Source organism: Vigna unguiculata, chromosome 1 (assembly GCF_004118075.2).
Source record: "Vigna unguiculata cultivar IT97K-499-35 chromosome 1, ASM411807v1, whole genome shotgun sequence".
Classification (NCBI taxonomy): domain Eukaryota; kingdom Viridiplantae; phylum Streptophyta; class Magnoliopsida; order Fabales; family Fabaceae; genus Vigna; species Vigna unguiculata.
The window spans coordinates 1,902,733-1,924,821 of record NC_040279.1 but is presented as its reverse complement, the minus strand read 5'-3'; the positions used below and the strand labels follow the sequence as shown (position 1 = coordinate 1,924,821).

Sequence of the window (22,089 nt, the reverse complement as noted above, 5' to 3'; positions counted from 1 at the left end):
AATATTAACGTCAGATTAGATAAACAACAAAAAATCTTGATAGGCCAATCTTTAACAAACTAAACTAAACTAAGGAAGAACTGAAACAGAAACGAAATAGTGCAATTTAAACTAAATGTAATCATTACAAAATGTAGTATAAATATGGATGAAGTGAATCAAAGGGGGGAAAGAAAGAGAGACAGTGAAAAAAAAAAGAGAGTCTTTGCGAGTGTGAGAAAAGAAAAAGGAGAAAAATAAAATACAAAGATCATCTTCAAAAGCATATCTTTCATAGCTAAGGTAAGGGAAGGAGACATCTATCATTTTATCTTTTTACTTTGATTATTTTTTTATTTGTTCATAATTATTTTTATCTCTATATTTACCTTAAGTGAGGTGTCTCTAACCTCATTCTAATTTATATTTAGTTCTCATTCCTATTTATTTATTTATATTCATCTCTAGTTTAACACCGATCCTATTTATATTTACTCTCATTTACTTATTTATATTTATCTCCAGTTACGTACTGATCCTTTTTATTTATTTATATATTTTTTTTAATTATGCATTGATCATGTTTATTTAATTATATAATTAAATGGTTTAATATTGAAATAAAATATATGATAAATAAAGATTTGATTATTATAGTTAGAGGTATGACCTTGGGGATTTAAACGAGTTAGTATTACTCAAGATGAGATGTTCTTGAGTTACCTTATTGGTCATGAGCTCATTTATCCTGACTAGTCACTACAAAATTAATCAATATCTTTATAAAAAAAAGTATAATAAAAATCTAGTTTTATGGATTTGGGAGAACTTTCATTCCACTTTATTTTATTATGATATGTTGTATTTTTTTTTATGTGATATTTGTCTCACTTCCCTATTTTTGATTGTGTGTGAAAAACAAAATTTTATAACCTTATCATAGATGGCTGCTCCCAACATGCCTGATCCCTTCTTCGCTGACATTGTGGCTGTTTTCCTGGGGATGCATGGCAAACCGATGCAGTAAATAATTCTGTAACATTTCAAGGAACGAGAAACTCTACCATTACTTTTCTCTCTGCTCCAAACGCGCCGATTATCATCGAAGGACAAATTGGAGTTACCTTGTATTTACCCCCAATAGTTCAAGTGAATCTTATCCATAACCTTTTCCCTCCACCTGTTTGATAACCCGTATATGAGGGGGAAACTGTAAATAAATAATATTTCTTCTTCTTCTAGTGTAAGAAATATAAGATGTACTAAACGGTGTAGATATAGGATGCATACAATATTGTAAATATACATATATATATATATATATATATATATATATATACATATATATATATATATGTATGTGTGTGTGTGTGTGGGAATATTTTAAGTATGATTTTGCCTTTAAATTTTATAAGTATATTGTAGGAAATAATACTATTAATTAAAAAAAATTATCGTCACAATGTGTTCTTTTCCTTCTTTAGTCAACCCAACCGGTTGGTCCATATAAACATCCTCTTCTAAATCCCCATTCAGAAAGAAAGTTTTAATATCCATTTGATGCAACTCATGATCACAATGAACTACTAATGCCATGATAATTTTAAAAGAATTTTTCCTAGAAACAGGCGAAAATGTTTTTTTATAATCAATACTATCTTTCTGAGTAAAAACTTTGGCAACAAGTCGAGTCTTGTAATGCTCGATATTACCTTGAGAGTCATGCTCAGTCTTAAAGATCCATCCATTTACACCCAACTCTCTATGAGTATGTGTTTTTCAATTTGTCTATTCTCCACCCACCATTTCTCAATCTATCTCATTTGAACCCTAATCCCTTTTATAAGTCAACATCCATCAAATTGAACTAAGCTTATTTTATTTTATTACGATTTTTCATAATAATCAATAGATCCTCATATTTTATTAAATCACAATTGAACCTGTCATAATATTTTAAATGAGTCGCATAATAGAATTAATTGTTAATTAATTCTAAGATGAATTCCTTACAAAAATCGTTTCATAAGCAATTCTATATAATTTTAAGGATTTTATATTTGTGAGACTTACATTAGAATATTGTTTTTGTTGATAAATAGTTCAGGGGTTGAATAGTATGTTCAAAACAATAAGTATTAAAATATTTTCCCTTTAGAATAAAAAGAAAAAAAATATATTTTTAGTACAAAATTTTTTAATTAGATTAATTTTGTTTAAATATTGTTAATGGTGAAAGTAATTAAAAACGTGTTTGATCTTTAATAATTATTAGTGTACACACAGGCGCTATCGTGCCTATGTATACGCATGTTTTAAATATGAATGATAGTATGTTAGTAGGTGATAATAGTGTAATGTTATTAAGTTAATATATAAAATAAATTTATATTTATTAAAAATGAAGTGAAATGTTAAAAAATAAAGTGAAATGAATAGAGAAATTAATTGTTGATAAATAAAAAAAAAGAAAAAAAGAAAAATAGTTATATAGAAAATAAGTAAAAATAACCTTTAATTTAAAAAATTTAATAAATAATTATATTGTAAAGGGTAGAATTAGTATTAAGAAATATGGACATAAAAGAGGGAATCCTCTTTATATATTGTTATAGATTTAGTGATTGTTGTTTTAATTATTACTCATTTTAATGGTTTTAATTTTGAATATTCTTATGAGAAACTATATTAATTTTGTGAAACGTATATATATATATATATATATATATATATATATATATATATATTAAAGAAAGTTGGTTAGAACTTCTTTCATGGGAATTGATTATATAAGTTTCTTTTCAATCAAAATAATATTCTAATGTGAGTCTCGAAGTAACTAACTCTACAATTTAAGGAAACTTGTGTATGTGAGCTTCAAAGATAAAGAATTCATGTAAAGAACTCATCATGTATTTGGGTTTACATTAAATAATGTTTCTATTAGAAAGTAACTCTTATTGGAAATGATACCATACCATCTCCAAGTTCCAATAGAATAATATGAAAGTACCAGCTGAATATAACTTACTTAAAAAAATTAATGGTTAAAATACCTTTTTGGTCCCAATTTTCGTGTAGTTTTGTCAAATAAGTCATAATTTTGGTTTTGTGTTCAAATAGGTCCAAATTTTCGTCAATTTTATTCAATTGGGTCCTTTTTTGCTAACACCGTTTAAATCATCAATGGCCATTAACACTGCCACGTGTCACTTTGTGATTTTTTTGAATTTTTTATTTTAATTTTTTGAATTCTTTTTTAAAAAACTTTTAAATGTTCACGTGCCAACTTAGTAGTGTGTCACGTGTCAAAGTCAATGTTCTATATTCAATTTGGTCCCTATATTAGTTATTTTTGTTCAATTTAGTCCCAATTTTGTTTAAAATTGACCAATTTTGTCTCTATCAAAGATGTGACCAAATTTAATTTTTATATCAAAGTTATAATGATGTGAATTTTAATATATTATATAAAAATATTTAATAAAAACGTGAATTTTAATATAAAAATTAAATTTGGTTTCAATTTGGAAAGGGACCAAATTGGTTCATATTAACCAAAATTGGGACTAAATTGAACAAAAATGACAAATATAGGGACCAAATTGAATATAGAACATTGACTTTGACACATGACACACTACTAGGTTGACATGTGGACATTTGAAAAAATTCAAAAAAATTCAAAAAAATCACGAAGTGACACGTGGCAGTCATTATTCATCGCCGTTAATGATTTAAACAGTGTTAGCAAAAAAGAACTCAATTGAACAAAATTGACGAAAATTGGGACCTATTTGAACACAAAACCAAAATTAGGACTTATTTGACAAAACTTGACAAAAATTGGGACCAAAAAGGTATTTTAACCAAAATTAATTAATATAATTTGATATTCAATTTTTTATAAAAAGTATTTATTTTTTACATTTTAAAAATTTAATTTTTTTAGATTAAATAAGAGAAGTAATGATACTTAATATATATATATATATATATATATATATATATATATTGAAAAACATATAAAAATTCTTAAAAATATGATAAATATATGATTGTTATTGTCTGGATCCAAAATAAAATTATATCTATTAAACATTGTCAAAATAAAAAATTATAAAGTATTATCATCACAATAGTACTACAACTTTATAAATTAGATATTTTGTTGATAAGTATTAATAAAGTATCCTAAAGTATCTTACACGTGCCTGACACAGATTCATGACCTAAATTGAAGTATCGGTGCATCATATATTGAGATTCAATTAAGTCAAGAAAATATTGGAAAATAATTAAATTTGCATTTAATATGCATGAGTTAACACAGTTACTAATTAAGAATATAATTAACTTTTGTCTTTTGCGTGAAACTGCTTCATCCATTTCAGTATATATAGTATATATAGATGAATAGTCATTGTTAAATAACATATTCAGTGAGCAACATGGGATCTTCAAGATGTTTCATCGTCAGCGTGACACTCTTGGTAGCCCTCTTCATCATGAATTCAGGTTATTAATGATGTTCTATTCACTCTCTCTTTAGTTTCTCAACTTAAATGATTCATTTTCTTGTACATTACACATCTTGAGTTCTTAGAATGAAACCAAATCTTTGACATAGTTTTGGTGGAGAATTAGGACTATTATTTTATTTGAAAAATTGAGTCAGTATTCTTCTTAATAAGATTTTTGTGATACAGATTTGTGCATGATAAAGGCAGAAGCAAGAGGAATCATTTATCGATTACCATGTGACAACCATAAACAATGTCAAGTTGGGTGCAAAAATCCAAATTGTGGGTGTTCATCAATATGCATTGAACATGTTTGCCAATGTCCACATGATCTAACTTCCATTGATAATGTCAAATCACCCCACCAAGCACCACCACCACACCAAGCACCATCACCACACCACCATAGCCCACCACATCACGGTTCACCACATCACCCACCACACCATCACTTACCACACCACCACCAACATGATCATAAAGCACCAGCACCCCATCACCACCAACATCATCACCAAGCACCGACACCCCAACATCACCAGCATCACCAAGCACCGACACCCCACCACCACCAACATCATCACCAAGCACCAGCACCCCACCACCACCCACATCACCACCAAGCACCACCACCTCACCACCAAGCACCACCTCCACATCATGCATCCTAAAATTGAGTCATCTTCTGATGGAATTTATCAACCTCCTTTTCACATGTATTCTTAGTTCTTAATAAAATGTGATTGTTTCTTTTCTCACCTTGTCCTTTTATTATATCATGGCTCATCATCTTTGTTAGATTGGATTTATTGATAAAGACAAATTTCAACTAAGAAATTATGAAAAATGAAAATGTTATAATTAAATTTCTATAAATTAAAATTAATTTAAGTTAATTTGTAAAAAACAAAGTATAATTTTTTTAAAATATTCAAACTTTTAATTCCAACTTATTTACAAATTAATTCTAATTTATGATGAATTTTTTTAATTGTTTAAAAAAACTCTTATAAATATAATCTAATTCCTTATATTTGCTTAATTTTAATTTTGAAATGAAAAGGAGTTTAATGTTGCTTTAATCATTAAAAAAATGTAATCAGGATGATAATAAGAAGTTAAGGTATGAATCAATTTGAACCAAATTGTAATCTCTTAACGAAAGCCATCAATATTATTAATGTGGAAGCAAGTTCATAAAAACTGAAAGAAGAATCACTACTTCTCTTTAAAATATATGTTCAAGCTAAGTAACAGCAATGATGATAAAAAATAACTAACACAGAGACATGACTAAGAATACTAAAGATAAATGACAATTCATTGATTTACTAGCAAAATTACAACAAATTTAACGATGAAATTTAAAAACATAAATATGAGAATATGTGTTTCAATCGACGACAACTATTTTTTGCACCCAATCATTTTTTCTTTCTACATTGTGTCACTTCGATCAGTTTCAAAATTTATTTTTCGGAACACAATAAAAAAATTTGGAAATTTATGGAAAACATTCTTCGTACCTTTTAATGGGGGTGGAGTTCTATTTGGTGAATATATTAGCGTTGTTAATATATTCATGGCGGTTTTTAATAATCCCTAGAAAATTATAATCTTTTGATAATTTTATAACTTTTGTTATTTCTAGGAGTTTCAAACTTCCGTTATTTCATTGAGATTTCAAACCTATGTTATTTTGTCAAACCTTCATTAATATTTCAGTATTTTTCTCGGAATTTCAAACTCCTGTTAATTTCATCTGTTTCGCTTTTTTTAATATACATAAATTTAGAGATAATAAAAAATTATGAACAATAAATATTCTAAAATTTTAATATTTATAACTGAATATAGCATTAATTAAAGAGAAAAAAAAACAAAGTTTTTATAAACAATAAAGTTTAAAAGCTGAAACACTACAATATCTTGAAACTTCTTTAAGTCAAATACAAATTTCTAATTCTGTAATTACATTGTTCTCATCTACGAAGGTGTTCTTGTTCATAGTAAAACTTCAGTAGGATACAGCATATTCTTATTAACGTGATACCCTAAATGATAATTATGTGCTAAATAAATATTAATGAGCCTCTTGATTTATAAATGCTTACAATCCTAAATGGCACAACTTACGTTTCTATCCAAAACTACATTGAATGGGAACAAGTATTATTATCAAGAGAAATAATTTTTTTACATAAAAAGGAAAAAACATTGTCGTCATACAAAAATAAATATCATGGAATTGGAAACTGATTAATAGTAGGCTGAGGCATATCCAGAAATGTGTCAAAGGGGGTGAGTTTTTCCATCCAATTATTTAAATATTTTTCTTGCTTTTAATAAATAATGAGGTTGAAAAAAAATATTTACTATTAATATTTTGTGTAAACCTATAGGATCCATAAAGAAATTAAGCAACTATCGGTTCAACTTCAAAAAATGCACTCCATAAAAATCACTATACACTTTTTTCCACCCATAAAAATCCATAGATTTGCATGGTCCTTTCTCATAGTTAGTTAATCATTGATACATACAACACTCACCGTCTCCTTCTCCTTTATAAAACATTTGCAACAGGAAATATTTTGTAAATTTACAAAGTAAAGTTAAATAATATTACATTAAAATATATTTTCATGTATATAAGTTAAAATCATGTGAATAATTGTATCATGCCCTAAAAAAAACTATCAAATAGTGATTAGAGATGACAAAAATATTAATGTCCCTGGATATTTGTAAATAAAATCTGCAACGAATAGTTGGTACCCGCGGGTATTTGTTATCCGCGAGTAGTGAGTAGCGCGTATTCTAATACCCGTTTATAAACAGATTGGGTATGAAATCATACTATCTGGACCCGTGAGTACTCGTTACCCGATAAAAAATAAAAATAAAATTTAATTTATGTTTTATTAAGTTAAATTTAATTAAAATTAAATTTTAATTTGTGTTATTATATTAAATTTAACTTAAATTTAAATTTAATTTATATTTAGTTTCATTTATATTTTATTTTACCTTTTTGTAATGTTATTTAAATTTAATTTTAAAAATTAATAAATTATATATTTTTTAAACATTTGCGGGTTTTAAAATATCCACGAGTAATTTTTTAAACGGGTACCTGTGCGGCAGTGGGACGGGAAGTGGGTGGATTTTTTGGTTGTGGGTCAAGTTGCGGGTAGGCACTATGTGTGCCCGACCCAACCCGCTGCCATCCCTAATAGTGACCAATTTTATGACAAAAAAATATGTTTACATACCAATTTCTAAATTAGAGACTAATTTGGAGATAAATTCTTCTGATAGCCAAAATCTAGGTAGCTAATATTAATGACCAATTTAGAAACCAATTCATAATAGAAACTATTTTAGTTACCAATTTAAAGACAAATTATAATTTTTTAAAACCATTTTAGTTATCAATAATTTGAAGTTTATAAATTAGTATCTAAATTGGTTACTATAGTGACTAATTATTTTTTGTCACTAAAATTTGTTATTAATCAAAGTGATGTATCTAAGTTAAAGAAAGTTGGTTAGAACTTATGGGAATTGATTATATAAGTTTCTTTTCAATCAAAATAAAATTCTAATGTGAGTGTCAAGTAACTAACTCTATACAATTTTCGGAAAATTGTGTATGTGAGCTTCAAAGATAATGAATTCATGTGAAGAACTGATCATGTATTTAGGTTTCACATTAAATAATGTTTCTATTAGAAAGTAACTCTTATTGGAAATCATAGCATACCATCTCCAAATTCCAATAGAATAATATCAAATTAATAGTCGAATATAAATTACTTAAAGAATTAAAGGTTAAACTTTTGGTCTTCATTTTCCTAACAAAATATCAATTTGGTCCCTCAATTTTTTTTATCTCAATTTGGTCCATATTTTGGAAAATTTGATGCAATTAAGTCCTTTCCATTAGTGGTGTAATAACGGCGTTAAATGGGGTGCCACGTGTCAGTTCCTGGATTTTTTGAATTTTTTTATTTTTTATTTTTTATTTTATTTTTATTTTTTAAAATTTTAAAAAAAATTAAAAATTTGCCAAGTGTCAAACCGACATCATGCCACATGGTAGTGATAGTACCACATGTCACTATTATGCTAGGTCTCATTTCCCTATTCTCAATTTGGTCCTAGTATTTTAATTTTTGCCTCAATTTAGTCCTAATTTTTGTAAAAATTGTACAATTTTGTCTCTCTCCAAATTGAAATCAAATTTAATTTCTATATAAATATGCACAAATATTTCTATCAAAATTGATATTTCAAGTAAATATTTTTAACTAGATTAAGTTTATTTTAATTTATATTTCACATTAAACTTTATTTAAAATTGTTTTAAAGTTGTTAATAGAAAATAATGCTAATAACAAAAAAAAATCATAGATTGAATTGATATTTTATTACATCATACTTTAATATTGTTTTTTATTTGAATTTATATTTTAAATAATTGCATGTTTTTAAAATGTGTAAAATTCAATAATTTCTATACAAATGTTTTAGTTGGTGTAAAAATAACAATTATATAATTTAAGAAAAATTAACTAGTTTATGTAACAATCAAAAACAAATAAATTTAAAATTTGAAAACAATTTTAAGTAAAATTGAATGTGAAACAAATTTAAATAAACTTAGTTTTGTTGAAAATATATAATAAAAATATCAATTTGAAAATTTAATAAAAATATTTGTATAATATTTATATAAAAGTTAATTTTTGTTTCAATTTAGAGGAGATGAAATTGCATAATTTTTACAAAATTTGGGACTAAATTGAGACAAAAATTAAAATACTGGGACCAAATTGAGAATAAGAAAATGATACCTAGCATAATAGTGACACGAGACACTGTCACTGTCACGTGGCACAATGTCAGCTTGACACGTAGCAAATTTTTATATATTTTTTTATTTTAAAAAAATAAATAAAATTCAAAAATAAATTAAAAAAAAGTCCAAAAAATCATAAACTGACGAGTGACACCCCATTTAACACTACTACTACACCACTAACGAAAAAGTCTTGATTGCATCAAATTTCTCAAAATAAGGACCAAATTGAGATAAAAAAAATAGAGGGACTAAATTGATATTTTGCTACGAAAATGGGGACTAAAATATAATTTAACCAAAATTAAACAATATAATTACATATTAATTTTTTTATAAAAAAAAATATTTATTTTTTTCATTTTAAAAATTTAATTTTTTTAGTTAATATAATGTTTTTAGATTAAATGAGGGAAGTAATGATATTTATTTTAGAAAAAACAAATATTTATTTTTAATACTAGAAAACTATTAAATAAACTACTAATCTTAGACAAAAAAAATAATTAGTTATTATAACGACTAATTTAGATACCGTTTTTCTTATGATTTTTAGGTCTACAATTCAAACATCGATGACTAGAAAACCACAACACTTCTTCTAATGCAATGATACGTTACTTGTATCATGTATCAAATGCAATACATTACTTGTATCGAATACGATACGTTACTTGTATCGGATATGATACGTATATGGTGTGCCCATACGTTTGTTTATTTTAAAAATTATAGGATATGATACGTGATATATGTATATTGAAAAACATACAAATTCTTAAAAATATGATAAATACATGATTATTATTGTTTGGATCCAAATTAAAATCATATCTATTAAACATTGTAAAAATAAAAAATTACAAAGTCATGTCATCACAATAGTACTATGGCTTTATAGACTAGATGTTTTGTTGATAAGTATAAATAAAGTATCTTAAAGTATATGATACGTGTCTGACACGGATTCATGGCCTAAATTCAAGTATCGGTGCATCATAGATTGAAACTCAATTAAGTCAAGAAAATAGTGAAAAATAATTAAATCTATGGAATTAAATTTACATTTAATAAGCATGAGTTAACATAATTACTAATTAAAAAATATAATTAACTTTTGTCTTTTGTGTGACACTGCTACTGCCATTTAAGTATATATAGATGAATAGTTGTTGTTGAATAACATATTCAGTGAACAACATGGGGTCTTCAAGATGTTTCATTGTCAATGTGACACTCTTGTTAGCCTTCTTCATCATGAGTTCAGGTTATTAATGATGTTCTATTCAATCTCTCTTTAGTTTCTCAATTCAAATTCAAATGAGTCATTTTCTTGTGTATTACACATCTTGAGTTCTTAGTATGAAACCAAATCTTTGACATAGTTTTTGTGGGGAATTAGGGTTATTGTTTCATTTGAAAAATTTAGTTGGCATTGTTCTTAATAAGATTTTTGTGATGCAGATTTGTGCATGATGAAGGCAGAAGCAAGAGGACCCATTTATCGATTACCATGTGACAACAATCAACAGTGTCAAGTTGGGTGCAAAAATCCAAATTGTGGGTGTTCATCAGTATGCATTGAACATGTTTGTCAGTGTCCACATGATCTAACTTCCACTGATACTGTCAAATCACCCCACCAAGTACCACCACACCATCCTCAACCACCACACCAAGCACCATCACCACACCATGGTTCACCACATCACCAACCACCACACCATCACTTACCACACCACCACCAACATCATCACCAAGCACCAACACCCCAGCACCTCCAACATCATCACCAAGCACCAGCACCCCACCACCACCAACATCATCACCAGGCACCAACACCCCAGCACCTCCAACATCATCACCAAGCACCAGCACCCCACCACCACCAACATCATCATCAGGCACCAACACCCCAGCACCTCCAACATCATCACCAAGCACCAGCACCCCACCACCACCAACATCACCACCAAGCACAACCACCACACCACCAAGCACCGCCTCCACACCATGCACCCTCAAACTGAGTTATCTTCTGATGGAATTCATCAATCTCCTTTTCATATATATATTATAAGTTCTTAATAAAATGTTGTTGTTTCTTGTCTCACCTAGTCCTTTTATTATATCACAGCTCATCATCTTTATTAGATTGGATTTATTGATAAAGACAAATTTCAACTAAGAAATTCTGAAAAATGAAAATGTTATAATTAAATTTCTATAAATTAAAAATAATTTAAGTTATTTTGTAAAAAAAAACTGTATTTTTTTTTAAAATTCAAATTTTTACTTCCAACTTATTTACAAATTAATTCTAATTTATGATGAACTTTTTTAATTGTTTAAAGAAACTCGTATAAACATAATTTAATTCGTTATATTTGCTTAATTTTAATTTTGAAATGAAAAGGAGTTTAATGTTGCTTTAATCATTGAAAAAATGTAATCAGGATGATAATAAGAAGTTAAGGTATCAATCAAATTGAACCAAATTGTAATCTCTTAACGAAACCAATGAATATTATTAATGTGGAAGCAAGTTCATAAAAACTGAAAGAAGAATAACTACTTCTCTTTAAAACATGTTCAAGCTAACTAACAACAATGATGATAAAAAATAACTAACACAATGACATGACTAAAGACAAACTAAAGATAAATAACAATTCATTGATTTACAAGCAAAAATACAACAAATTTAACGATGAAATTTAGAAACATAAATATGAGAATATGTGTTTCAATTCAAGACAATTACTTTCTACAACCTTTTTTTTCTATATTGTGTCATTTCAATCACTTTCAATATTTATTTTTCGGAACACAATAGAAAATTTTGGAAATTTTTTTGCGAACTCAATTACCTACCCTTTTAGGAAAAACATTTTCCGCAATTTTTGATGGGATGGAGTGAAATTTGATGTGGACCCAAATAATTTAAACAAATGGTAGAATCAACATATTCATTACAAGAAAATTTGTTTAGTTGGAATTCAATTCGACACATTCGAGGGTTTTAATCTCCACAATTTTAACTTTTTTCGGATAAAATTAGTGTTGTTAACTCCTTGAAAATTATACCTTTTCGATGGTTTTATAACTTTTGTAACTTCTCGGGGGTTTCAAATCCCCATTAATTTTTCAGTGTTTTTCTTGGAATTTCAAATTGCCATTAATTTCTTTTATTTCTTTTTTTTCAATATACATAAATCTAGAGATAATGGAAAATGATAAACAACAAATATTCTAAAATTTTAATATTTATAACTAAATATAGCATTAATTAAAGGAGCAAAGTTTTCAACTTTACGGTAATATAATATAAACAATAAAGTTTAAAAGCTAAAACTAATGAAAATTACAATATCTTGAAACTTCTTCAACTCAAATACAAGTTTCTGATTTTTTTAATTACATTGTTCTCACCTACAGAATCTCGTTTCTTCAACTTAATCTTCATCCAAGTTGACCAAGTTAAGCATGTGAGAGTTTCTTCGAAATTTGTATCATATCACACTAAGAGGCACTAGCACATAACTCGAGTCACTTTGATATCTTGTAAAATCATATCAACATCAAAAAATATGTATTGGATTTGGAAAGGAATCGTCTTTCGATGTAATAAAATGACAATTTTGTTTCCATTTTTTTTTTCACTATAAAAATATCCATATAAAAGCTATTATCAAATTCAGGGAATGAGTGTGTTGGAACCACCATTAAGAGAATAACACCTAGAAGATGTCATATAGGAATGCTCAATTGAGAAAAACAGCTTAAACTTGATATAGGAAAAGAGGTATGAAGGTGTTCTTGTTCATAATAAAACTTCAATAGGATCCAACATTTTCTTAAGCTAAGAGTATCACAAACAAGTAAATAATAAGGACATAATACCTCACAAGCATTTTAAAAACCAAAAACAATGGCAAGAAAACATCAACAATTAATCATTAATTACCTTTATAGTGTATTTGAATTAGACAATTTAAGTGAGTAATTCATTTATTTAGAGAGTAACTCATTTCAATTATTTCATCCAAACTAATTATTTAAGAAATGAATAAAATTTAACTATAAATAATTCAATTATTTAGTATTTTAATTTCTTAGAATTGTTGAAATTTTTCGTCCAAACACACTCTAATACAATAAAAAATTAGAAACTATAACCAAGATATTTTAGTCAAATTGAAGAAAAGATTAGACTCAACCAAGACGAAAGAAATTATTATCTAATATTGTAATGTTATTGACACATTATAATATTCGATAATAATAAAAAGATACACCGACACTATTTGAGTCAATTTCTTAAATGGAAGTTTACAAGAATATTATTTTAATGTGGCTCCAGTAAAGGTGAATTGCTTTCAAAACCAGTTATTTTGACGGAAGTTCCACACCTATTCCTTAAAATAAAATTAAAAAAAAAAAGGTTTTACAAGCAATTCTATACAATTTTAAGGATTTTACATTTGTGAAAATCAGATTAGAATATTATGGTTGTTGATAAATACTTCATGGGTTGAATAATCGGTGATCAACACAATAAGAATTCAAATATTTTATTTTTAGAATAATAAGAAAAAAAATTAAATTCTTAGTACAAAAGTTTATATTCTATTAATTTTGTTTAGATTTTGTTAACGGTGAAAGTAATTAAAAATGGGTTTGATCTTTAATAATTATTACGTGTTTGGCTATTTTAATTATTACTCATTTTAATGGTTTTAATTAGAAATATTCTTATGAGAAACTATACTAATTTTGTGAAACGTGTATATATATATATATATATATATATATTATAAAGAAAGTTGGTTAGAACTTCTTTCATGGGAATTGATTATATAAGTTTCTTTTCAATCAAAATAATATTCTAATGTGAGTGTCAAGTAAATAACTCTATACAATTTTCGGAAAATTGTGTATGTGAGCTTCAAAAATAATGAATTCATGTGAAGAATTCGAATTTGGATTCTCTGTTGGATTTTTTTGTGTTGTTTCTTTATTGTGTCTTTATAATACATTGATTACCACTAATTTTGACGTTTATAAATATATTAAAAAAATATTTAAAATATCAACAAAGTGTATTTTTAAAGCTCAACAAAGAACAATACCAAAAAACCAGTAGAGAATCTGGACTCAAAGAACTCATCATGTATTTGGGTTTCATAATAAATAATGTTTCTATCAGAAAGTTACTCTTATTGGAAATGATACCATACCATCTCCAAGTTCCAATATAATAATATGAAAGTAACATCTGAATATAAATTACTTAAAAAATTAAACAATATAAATATAATTTCAATTTTTTATAAAAAATATTTATTTCTTACATTTTAAAAATTTAGTTTTATTTTAGTTAATTTTAGTTAATATACTATTTTTAAATGAGGGAAGTAATGATATTTGTTCAAAAAAAAATTACTTTCGATACTAGAAAATCATTAAATAACAACTAATTTTAGAGACAAAAAATAATTAGTCATTTTAATGACAAATTTTAAAACATTTTTCGTTATGTTTTTGAGGTCCACACATTTTAAAACATTTTTAATGACAAAAAATAAGATATGACACATATTTGGTACGCCAATTCGTTTGTTTATTTGAAAATCATTGAATACGATACATATGATATATGTATATTGAAAATCATATAAAAATTCGTAAAAAAATGATAAATATATAATTATTATTATCTAAATCCAAATTAAAATGGGTTAAATATGTTTTTGGTCCCTCAACTTTAAGTGAAAATTGGAATTATTCCATCTTTGAAACTTTTGCCCAATTTAGTCCCCCTACGTAGATTTAGTCCTTTCAACCAAGTTTTTTAAGTTTATTTAACGTTTCGAATGCGTTTTATGGTAGTTTCTTAGCTAACATTGAAGTAAACATGTGTCAAACAGTATAAAGAACTCAAATGTTATCATGAAGTGCGTTCGAAACATCAAATAAACTTAAGAAAATTGGATTAAAATGACTAAATCCACGAAGTTTTAAAGTTGAAGGACTAAATTGGATAAAAGTTTCAAAGAAAGACTAATTCCAATTTTTACTTAAAGTTGGGGACTAAAAACATATTTAACTCAAATTAAAATCATTGATAAAAAATTATAGATTGATAAAAAACATATATTAAACATTGTCAAAGTAAAAAATTATAAATTATTGTCATCACAATAGTATTACGACTTGATAGATTAAAGTTTGTTGATAATTATTGATAAAGTATCCTAAAGTAGTATTTGATACGTGTCCGACACAGGTACATAACCTAAACTGAAGTATCAGTGTATCATTTATTAGACTCAATTGAGCCAAGAAAATATTGAATAATAATTAAATATATAGAATTAAATTTACATTTAATAAGCATGAGTTAACATAGTTACTAATTAAAGAATATAATTAACTTTTGTCTTTTGTGTGAAACTGCTTCGACCATTTGAGTATATATAGATGAATAGTTATTGTTGAATAACATATTTGGTGAGCAACATGGGATCTTCAAGATGTTTCATCGTCAGCATGACACTCTTGTTAGCCCTCTTCATCATAAATTCAGGTTATTAATGATATTCTATTCGCTCTCTCTTTAGTTTCTCAACTCAAATGAGCCCTTTTCTTATACACTACACATCTTGAGTTCTTATTATGAAACCAAATCTTTGACATAGTTTTTGTGAGGAATTAGGGTTATTGTTTTATTTGAAAATTTGAGTTGGCATTGTTCTTAATAAGATTTTTGTGATTCAGATTTGTGCATCATAAAGGCAGAAGCAAGAGGAATCATTTATCGATTACCATGTGATAACAATAAACAGTGCCAAGATGGGTGCAAAAATCCAAATTGTGGATGTTCATCGATATGCATTGAACATGTCTGTCAATGTCCACATGATCTAACTTCTATTGATACTGTCAAATCATCCCACCAAACACCAGCACCACACCACCCTCAACCACCACACCAAGCACCATCACCACACCATCATAGCCCACCACACCATGGTTCACCACATCACCCACCACACCATCACTTACCACACCACCACCAACATGATCATAAAGCACCAGCACCCCATCACCACCAACATCATCACCAAGCACCAACACCCCACCACCACCAACATCATCACCAAGCACCGGCACCCCACCACCACCAACATCATCACCAAGCACCAACACCCCACCACCACCCACATCACCACCAAGCACCGCCTCCACATCATGCACCCTTAAATTGAGTCATCTTCTTATGGAATTCATCAACCTCCTTTTCACATGTATTTTTAGTTCTTAATAAAATGTGATTGTTTCTTTTCTCACCTTGTCCTTTTATTATATCATAGCTCATCATCTTTCTTAGATTGGATTTATTGATAGAGACAAATTTCAACTAAGAACTTTTGAAAAATCAAAATGATATAATTAAATTTCTATGAATAAAAATTAATTAAGTTAATTTGTAAAAAGCAAAGTATGATTTTTTTTAAAATATTCAAACTTTTACTTCCAACTTATTTACAAATTAATTCTAATTTATGATGAATTTTTGTAATTGTTTAAAAAAACTCGTATAAACATAATATAATTCGTTATATTTGCTTAATTTTAATTTTGAAATGAAAAGGAGTTTAATGTTGCTTTAATCATTAAAAAAATGCAATCAGGATGATAATAAGAAGTTAAGGTATGAATCAATTTGAACCAAATTGTAATCTCTTAATGAAACCAATGAATATTATTAATGTGGAAGCAACTTCATAAAAACTGAAAGAAGAATAACTACTTCTCTTTAAAACATGTTCATGCTAAGTACCAACAATGATGATAAAAAATAACTAACACAATGACATGACTAAAGAAAAACTAAAGATTAATAACAATTCATTGATTTACAAGCAAAAATACAACAAATTTAACGATGAAATTTAGAAACATAAATATGAGAATATGTGTTTCAATTCAAGACAATTACTTTCTACAACCTTTTTTTTTCTATATTGTGTCATTTCAATCACTTTCAATATTTATTTTTCGGAACACAATAGAAAATTTTGGAAATATTTTTTTTTTTTTGCGAAAATCAATTACATGCCCTTTTATGAAAAACATTTTACCCAACTTTTGATGGGATGGAGTGAAATTTAATGTGGATCCAAATAATTTAAACTAATGGTAGAATCAACATATTCATTAGGGGGCTTCTACTTGTATCTCCAACTTTTTTTCCACTACATCTGAAAATTACTTTTCTATCGTTACCTACTTTTATCTATCTTGGTGGTCAAACAAAATTAAAAAAAAAAATTACTATGTTGCTACTGTGCTTTTTACTTTTGCGAGCCTGCACCTCCAAAACTTCTAACACCTCAACGGATGTCAAGTTATATTACGAATGTGAACATCCGCAACATATTTTTTTTTTCTTTTCATATGTAATTTTTTTGAATAAAATTTTTGATCCATAAATTTTAATAAAAATTATATAATATGTATAAAGATTAATACAGTGGTTTGATAATTTCTTTTCATTTATTTGAGTATGTTTTCTTTAAAAATTAAAAAACGGGATAATTAAAAAATGCATTGTGATTGTCGATATCCGCAATATAATTTCAACGGATGTCAGGTTATGTTGCGGATGTCGACATCCGCAACATACTTTTTTTTTTCTTTCCGTTACTTTTACTTTTTTACTGTAAGAACAAAGCGGGAATTAAAAATATTTTTGGGATACAGGAGAAAGGGTTGGAGGTGTAGGGAGAAACCCTTACTCATTACAAGAAAATTTGTTTGTTTGGAATTCTATTTGACACTTTCGATGATTCTAGTCTCCGCTAAATACATTATCCGTAATTTAACTTTTTTTTAATAAAATCAGTGTTATTACTAGAATTTTGGTAGTTTTTAGTAATCTTTTAGAAAATTATAACTTTTCGATGGTTTTATAACTTTTGTAACTTCTCAGGATTCCAGACCTCCATTATTTTCTTAGGGTTTCAAACTTACATTACTTTCGGAGGTTTCAAATCCCCATTAATTTTTCATTGTTTTTCTTGGGGTTTCAAACTCCCATTAATTTCTTTTGTTTCTTTTTCTTCAATATACATAAATTTAGAGATAGTGAAAAATATAAACAACAAATATTCTAAAATTTTAATATTTATAATTAAAAATAGCATTCATTAAAGAAGCAAAGTTTTCAACTTTAAAGTAATAAAATATAAACAATAAAGTTTAAAAGCTAAAACTAATGAAAATTACAATATTTTGAAACTTCTTCGACTCAAATACAAGTTTCTGATTCTTTATAACATTATTCTCATCTATAAAATTTTAGTTTCTTCAACTTGATCCTCAATCAAGTTGACCAAGTTAAGCATGTGAGAATTTCTTCAAAGTTTGTATCATATCACACTAAAAGGCACTAGCACATAACTTGAGTCATTTTGATATCTTGTAAAATTATATCAACATCAAGAAATATGTATTGGATTTGAAAAGGAAGTGTCTTTCAATGTAATAAAATGACAAAATCTTGTTTCCATTTTTTTCCCACTATAAAAATATCCAAATAAAAACTATTCTCAAATTCAGGGAAGGAGTGTTTTGGAACCACCATTAAGAGAAAAACATCTAGAAGATGTCATAAAAAAATGTTCAACTGAGAAAAACAATTTAAACATGATATAGGAAAAGAGGTATGAAGGTGTTCTTGTTCATAATAAAGCTTTAATAGGATCCTGACATTTTCTTAAGCTAAAAAGTATCACAAACAAGTAAATAATAAGGACATAATACCTCACAAGCATTTTAAAAACCAAAAACAATGGCAAGAAAACATCAACAATGAATCATTAATTATTTGTATGCTGTGTTTGATTGAGGCAATTTAAATGAGTAATTTATTTATTTAGAGTAATTCATTTCAATTACTTCATCCAAATTAATTATTTAAGAAATGAAGAAAATTCAACTACAAATAATTTAATTATTAAGTATTTTAATTTTTTAAAATTATTAAAATTCTTCGTCCAAACACACCTTTAATACAATGGAAAAGTAAAAGTTACGAACAAGATATTTTAGTGAAATTGAAGAAAAGATTAGACACGACTGAAAAAAAATGGCCAAAGAAATTGTTAGAACTCAAAATTTGGTTTTCCTTTCCAATTCCATATCGAACACCGTGCACGAAATCGCAATTCAAAATTTAGTTCTCTTATGACCGAATTCTAACCCTAGTACAAAATGTTATTGACACACATTATAATATTCGATAATAATAATAATAATAAAAAGATACACCGATACTATTTGAATCAATTTCTTAAATGGAAGTTTACAAGAATATTATTTTAATGTGGCTCCAGAAAAGGCGAATTGCTTCAAAACCAGTTATTTGTGAAAATTAAAAAAAAAAAATCGTTTCACAAGCAATTCTATATAATTTTAAGGATTTTATATTTGTGAAAATCACATTACAATATTATGGTTGTTGATAAATACTTCATGGGTTGAATAATCGGTGATCAACACAATAAGAATTCAAATATTTTATTTTTAGAATAATAAGAAAATATTTAAATTCTTAGTACAAAAGTTTATATTCTATTAATTTTGTTTAGATTTTCTTAACGGTGAAAGTAATTAAAAACGGGTTTGATCTTTAATAATTATTACGTGTTTGGCTATTTTAATTATTACTCATTTTAATGGTTTTAATTTGAAATATTCTTATGAGAAACTATATTAATTTTGTTAAACGTATGTATATATATATTAAAGAAAGTTGGTTAGAACTTCTTTCATGGGAATTGATTATATAAGTTTCTTTTCAATCAAAAATAATATTCTAATGTGAGTGTCAAGTAAACTCTATACAATTTTCGGAAAATTGTGTATGTGAGCTTCAAAAATAATGAATTCATGTGAAATATTCGAATTCGGATTCTTTGTTGAATTTTTTGTTTGTGTTGTTTCTCTATTGTATCTCCATAATATATTAATTATCACTAATTTTGACGTTTTTAAATATATTAAAAAAATATTTAAAATATCAACAAAGTGTATTTTTAATGCTCAGCAGTAGAGATGGCAAATAAACTCGTCCCCGTGGGTATTGCCCGAACCCGTCCCTGTTTTGACGGGGAATCCCCGCATTGACTGGGTATGAGTATGGGTATGGGGAATCCCCGACTTTTTCAGTTGGGTATGGGGATGGGTATGGGGATGTACATATACCCGCCATAATACCCGTCCCCGCCATATCTTCATTCTCGTTTAAATTATCAAAATATTCACAATTAATCAAGTAACTCATATATATATATATATATATATATATATATATATATATATATATATATTCTATTTTTTATTTCTTTTAATTATTTCATTTGTCATTAAACTCATTCTCATCTCCAATATATTTTTTATCTTATCATAACCTTTATGTAATTATGTTAAAATAATGTATGTTAATAAAAAAAATTATGCCTTACATTTGAATATTTATATTATTTTTTAATATTTTTATTTATTATAAATTTTCCTTTCACATGAGAATGTTTATACTCTCAATTTAAGGTAATATAAAAAAAATTCTTTACTTATTATTATTATTATTATTAATTTTTGTTTAAATTGAAGAACTCTTTTGTTTCATTAAAGTAATTTTCGTTATTTTTCAACCATTAAGTATATATGTTGATATTTGAAAAGTTTTCTTAGTTCTCTGAGATATTTTTCGTCTTATCATACCTTAGTTATACATTTGATTTCCTTTGTGTGATTTTTTTCGATAGTCTCTCAAATTATTTCTAAAACACACATTTGTTAGTTTTTTAATATTTTTATTTATTGTTTTTATTTTCATCATGTAGAATAATATATCATAATGTAATTGTTTCACTTTAAATTCTGTTTGAAGTGGTTAAAATTATATATATATATATATATATATATATATATATATATATATATATATAATGATATTTAGGAATAGTATATGATAATTCACTACAAGAAAAAATGAAATGGTGACTGATTTAGTCAGTAACCCATATCAGTCACTATTTTTCGTCATTGGTGGTAGTAGTTGATTTATTGTCTAAATTAGTGACTGATTCAATGATCGAATCGGTACTTGATTTAGTGACCAATTTAATTACTAATTTATTTGTAATTTAATGATAATTTTTTTTGTCACTAATGATATTTCTATTTATTTTTAACCACTTCAAACATAATTTAATAATTAGTTCTCTAAGGTTTTTTTCATTTTATCATACCTTAATTATACATTTGATTTCCTTTGTGCGATTTCTTTCGATAGTCTCTCAAATTATTTCTAAAACACACATTTGTTAGTTTTTTAATATTTTTATTTATTGTTTATTTTCATCATGTAGAATAAAATATTTCGATATATTCTATCTAATTATTTGTTATTTTATAACTCACTATTAATCATACTGTAATTTTTTTTACTTTAATTGTATAAATAACTTTTATTTACTACAATATAAAAATTTAATGTAATTTCTATGAATATTTTTTTGTCACTATGCAACATATATTGAAGTTCAAAAGATACAAAATCTATGTCAAAATTTTATTATTATGTTTATTATTTGTTTTTTGTGTTATTTTGATCAAGTGATGTATTATAACTTTTTATTAGTGTATAAA

The 22,089-nt window shown here is 26.5% G+C and overlaps 1 protein-coding gene and 1 long non-coding RNA gene across 2 annotated transcripts; both read left to right on the top strand.

Annotated features, from left to right (window-relative positions):
* The first annotated feature begins 937 nt into the window (after nucleotides 1-937).
* LOC114181877 (mucin-2-like) lies at nucleotides 938-11,479 on the top strand. The gene is made up of 4 exons (XM_028068499.1): nucleotides 938-1,002; nucleotides 4,986-5,227; nucleotides 10,831-10,940; nucleotides 11,000-11,479. The coding sequence occupies exons 1-4, from the start codon at nucleotides 938-940 to the stop codon at nucleotides 11,444-11,446; spliced, it is 864 nt and encodes a 287-aa protein (XP_027924300.1). The 3' UTR covers nucleotides 11,447-11,479.
* Nucleotides 11,480-15,871: 4,392 nt separating this feature from the next.
* On the top strand, nucleotides 15,872-16,718 carry LOC114183053. Its single transcript, XR_003604337.1, has 2 exons — nucleotides 15,872-15,955; nucleotides 16,147-16,718. It is a non-coding gene; the product is annotated as an uncharacterized LOC114183053 (long non-coding RNA).
* Nucleotides 16,719-22,089: the final 5,371 nt, after the last annotated feature.